Source organism: Lagopus leucura, unplaced genomic scaffold (genome assembly GCF_019238085.1).
Source record: "Lagopus leucura isolate 7727_CA_CO unplaced genomic scaffold, USGS_WTPT01 Super-Scaffold_810, whole genome shotgun sequence".
NCBI classification, from domain to species: domain Eukaryota; kingdom Metazoa; phylum Chordata; class Aves; order Galliformes; family Phasianidae; genus Lagopus; species Lagopus leucura.
In genome coordinates, this window is record NW_024962261.1 from 1,226,473 (window position 1) to 1,230,228 (window position 3,756).

The following is a 3,756-nucleotide window of genomic DNA, read 5'->3' on the forward strand; positions in this document are numbered from 1 at the left end:
TATATATATATATATATATATATATATATATATATATATATATATATATATATAAAATATCCTTATTACCTGTGATTTGAACAGTTATATGAATAACTTCAAACTTTAATTACACATCATTAACTCAAAACTTGCCTTTTGTTAAGCCATCTCTTCCTCGCGTGGCAGGGTTGTCTTGGCATGCTTTTTGGGGTTTTTTTGTGGCTTTTTTGATTGATTAGAACAAACAGAGGCTTTAATTTTAACAGAGGCAGCTTCAGTTTCACAGACCTATAAAGGTAAGGTTTTTATTGAGTAAGTGTTGTTTGTTCCCTGTCTAGGATACTGTTTTTTTAGCTTCTATATTATTATGATGCAAATCCTGTATTATTTTGTTACAGAGCTGTTAAATAGCTTTTGAAGATAATTAGACATTATGCTTCAGAATGGGAAAACATTTATGAAACAAAATGTTATTGCAATTGTTGACAATACTATTCTCTTCCATAGAATTTTAAGCCAAGTGGATGGAAAATCGATGGAAGGAACTCAGAGTGAAAAAATAGCACACACCAGAGACTTTGAAAGAAAAGGAAAAGTTGTGAAGTGTACTGAAGTTAGTAAATTATGTTGTACTTGAACTTTTTTTACTGCTACTACTTACAGTACTTAAGTGCTAAAACAAGAGTACTGAATGTTACTATTAAAGAAACTAAACTACACATAGCCGTACCGATCTGCGAACTGTTCTGTGATTCTGTGATAAGTCCATATACTTTATATCCTCTGAAAAATAGTAAATGGTGTAAGTCTGTTAGCACTGTTAACTCTGTGAGTATGAAATCTAGATATTCTCATAGTTACTCAAGTATTTTGATTGAACAAATGAAACAAGGAACATTATGCCAGCAAACAAGCATTGGTAGCTCACTGTTGTGTTAACTGAATACTGAATTACTTTTTTTTTTTTTAACTTTTTATATGACAGATTGCTGAATATCCTTATTTCTGTAATTTCAGGTGTATTATTTCCTAAAGGACCATGAACTACCCAGTCCTGTTCATCTCCAGTTTGCTAAAGACATCGCTGCTGCCTGCTGCTCTGCTCTTTGTCCACACCTTAAAACCCTGAAGAAGAATGGGATGAATAAGATAGGCCTGAGAGTTTCAGTTGACTCAGATATGGTAATCTTTCAACTTGTATTGTATATACTTCAATTCTGAAGCCTTTCCTGTAAAGACCTTTGGATCTTTCTGAATGTTCCTAGTTTTTGTCCTACCCAGATCCAGACTAAGGATGAAATTTCATATAGGGGCTGTCTTAATGACTAATAGTTCACAAAAGAATAACTGCTGTTTCCCCTTCTGCCCCATGCCTGTAGCAGCTGTTTGCTGTAAGTTACCAGTTTTTGTCTGGTTCTAACTCTTTGGCACTCATGTGCCATAGGGTGAATTAGTAAAAGGAATCATACAGCTAATTTTCTGATGCTTTTCTTGATGTAGTTTTCTGCTGCTTTAGCTCCTAACATTGGTAAGACATTTGCTCCAGCATTTCTACAGGGTTGCTTAGCTCCATCTAGTATGCGATGCTTCTAAAAAGACTGCAGAATTCTGGAGCTGGAATACTCTTGTCTGAAGGAAGTGAACTGTAAAACTTCCTTATCTTCAAGAGAAGCTGTAAATACTACTTTAAATTATTTTTCAATAATATACTTTGAAATTAATAGTCACTGTGATAGAATACAGTCAGACAATTCTTGACAAAAATCTCAAGTGGTATGAGATGCAGAGGATGTGTGGTCTGGTAAACCTAGAGATTCATTGACAATTCTAATAGTTCACGATTGACCTGGAAACCTACCCAGTTCCTAGCATATGTGTTATTTTCTGTCTGTGTGATGCTAGGTGAAATACTGATTTATTAAGATACTACACACTTGTCTGTCTTGTTAACAGAAGAAATGTTAATGTGTTTCTGTTTTAGGTTGAGTACTTGGCAGGATCTGGGGGTCAGCTTTTTCCACAGAAGTACCTGAATGAACTGGACAAAGCTCTGATTCCTGTGATCCATGGTGGGATGTCAGATCCTGCAAGCTTACCGCTGAAAATGGAATTAATGTTTTTCCTTATGGAACATTTATTTTGAGACCAATTTCTGGCAAGATACTGGTTCGCTAGCTCTGAACACCAAAGCTCAGTGCGTCAAACACTAAAGATCAAATTTTCTAAAACTGTTTTGATTTTAATGGATTTTGAAACTAAATTTAAACAAAACAGGAATCTAACTTCCATTTGTTACTTTACCACAGAAGCAAGTGTAGTTTGTAATGTTCTCTAACGTTCTGAAACTTTACACTTAATACAGCTGCAGAAGAAGGCAGTTGCTTACCTCTGTACACTACTGTAGCACTTACATTGTTTAGTGTAACTTCCAGCCATGCTATCTTGCCTCTTAACATCAGATAAGTATTAAAGAAATTGCTGCAGTCAGATCTAATCTCAACCTGAAGCATGTCCTTTCCATATGTGAAGAACTTTTTTGCTATTTGAGGTGCAAACTTGAAGTCTTAGGTTGCTGACTGCATACTTCGCCACTTGTACTTGCGCCAGTATATAGGTGGACACCTCCTGACGCTTGTTTTGAGAAATCATAGAATGGCTTAAAGTGAAAGGGACCTTAAATATCACCTAGTTCTAATTCCCCTGCCATGGGATGAGGCTGCCCAGGGCCTCATCAAACCTGGTCTTGAGCATCTCCAGGGATGGGACATCCACAGCTTCTCTGGGCAGCTGGGCCAGGGCTTTAGCACCCTGTAAGTAAACAACATCTTCCTAAACATCTAACCTAAATCTCCCCTCTTTTAGTTTAAAGCCCTTCCACCTTGTCCCAGCACTATTTGACTATGTAAAGTTAAGCTCCCTGTAAGTAGCAGAAGGATACCATGAGATGGCCGCAGAGCCTCCTCTGGAGTACTGCATCCAGGCTTGGTCCCCAACACAAAAATATGCAGAGCTGTTGGAGCTGGGTCCAGAGAAGGGCCACAAAGATGATGAGAGGGCTGGAGCACTTCTCTTATTAAGAAGCAGTAAGGGAGCTTGTTTCTTCCAAACCTCATTAGATTCATGTGGGCCTACTTCTTAAGCCTGTCCAGGTCCATAAGGATGGTATCCCTTCCTTCTGTTATATCAGCTGCACTACTCGGCTTGCTGAGGGTGATGCAACTGTCAATCTTATTGATAAAGATGCCGAGGAGCACTGGTCCCAAGACAGACCTCTGAGGGAACCCTGCTCATTACCTGCCTCTACTTGGATATAGATCCATTGACCACACATCTTTCTGGCCATCATATATTCCACCCTTCAAAACCCACATCTCTCCAATTTAGAGATAAGAATGTGGTGGGCCCATGTCAAAGGCCTTGCAGAAACCTGGGTAGATGGCATCAGTTGCCCTTCCTTTGTCCACAGATGCTGTCATCACAGAAGGCCACCAGGCTGGCAGGCAGAATCTGCCCTTGGTGAAGCTGTGCTGGCTGCCTCGGATCACCTGCTTGTTTTGCATGTGCCTTAACACATGTTCTAGGAGGATCTGCTCCATGATCTTCCCAGGTGCAGACCCAGGCTCACTGACCTGTCATTCCCCAGGTCTTCTTGCTCTGCCCTTAAAGTGGAAGGGGTTTTGCTCACCTAGCCTCAACCTGTTATGTTCAGGAACGTAACAGGCGTGGAAAGCCTGATCGACAGTAATGAATGAGTCAGCCTTCTCCATGTCTGTT

At 39.5% G+C, this 3,756-nt stretch overlaps 1 protein-coding gene across 1 annotated transcript in view; it reads left to right on the plus strand.

The window, feature by feature from the left end:
* The window catches only part of ZFYVE16 (zinc finger FYVE-type containing 16), a 27,875-nt gene extending 25,399 nt beyond the window's left edge, over positions 1-2,476 (plus strand). The window contains exons 18-20 of the mRNA XM_042866200.1: positions 490-595; positions 1,000-1,164; positions 1,964-2,476. Coding sequence (XP_042722134.1) covers positions 490-595; positions 1,000-1,164; positions 1,964-2,125 — 433 coding nt within the window. The 3' untranslated portion in view covers positions 2,126-2,476. The remainder of the gene's footprint in view (positions 1-489; positions 596-999; positions 1,165-1,963) is intronic.
* The last annotated feature ends 1,280 nt before the right edge of the window (positions 2,477-3,756 follow it).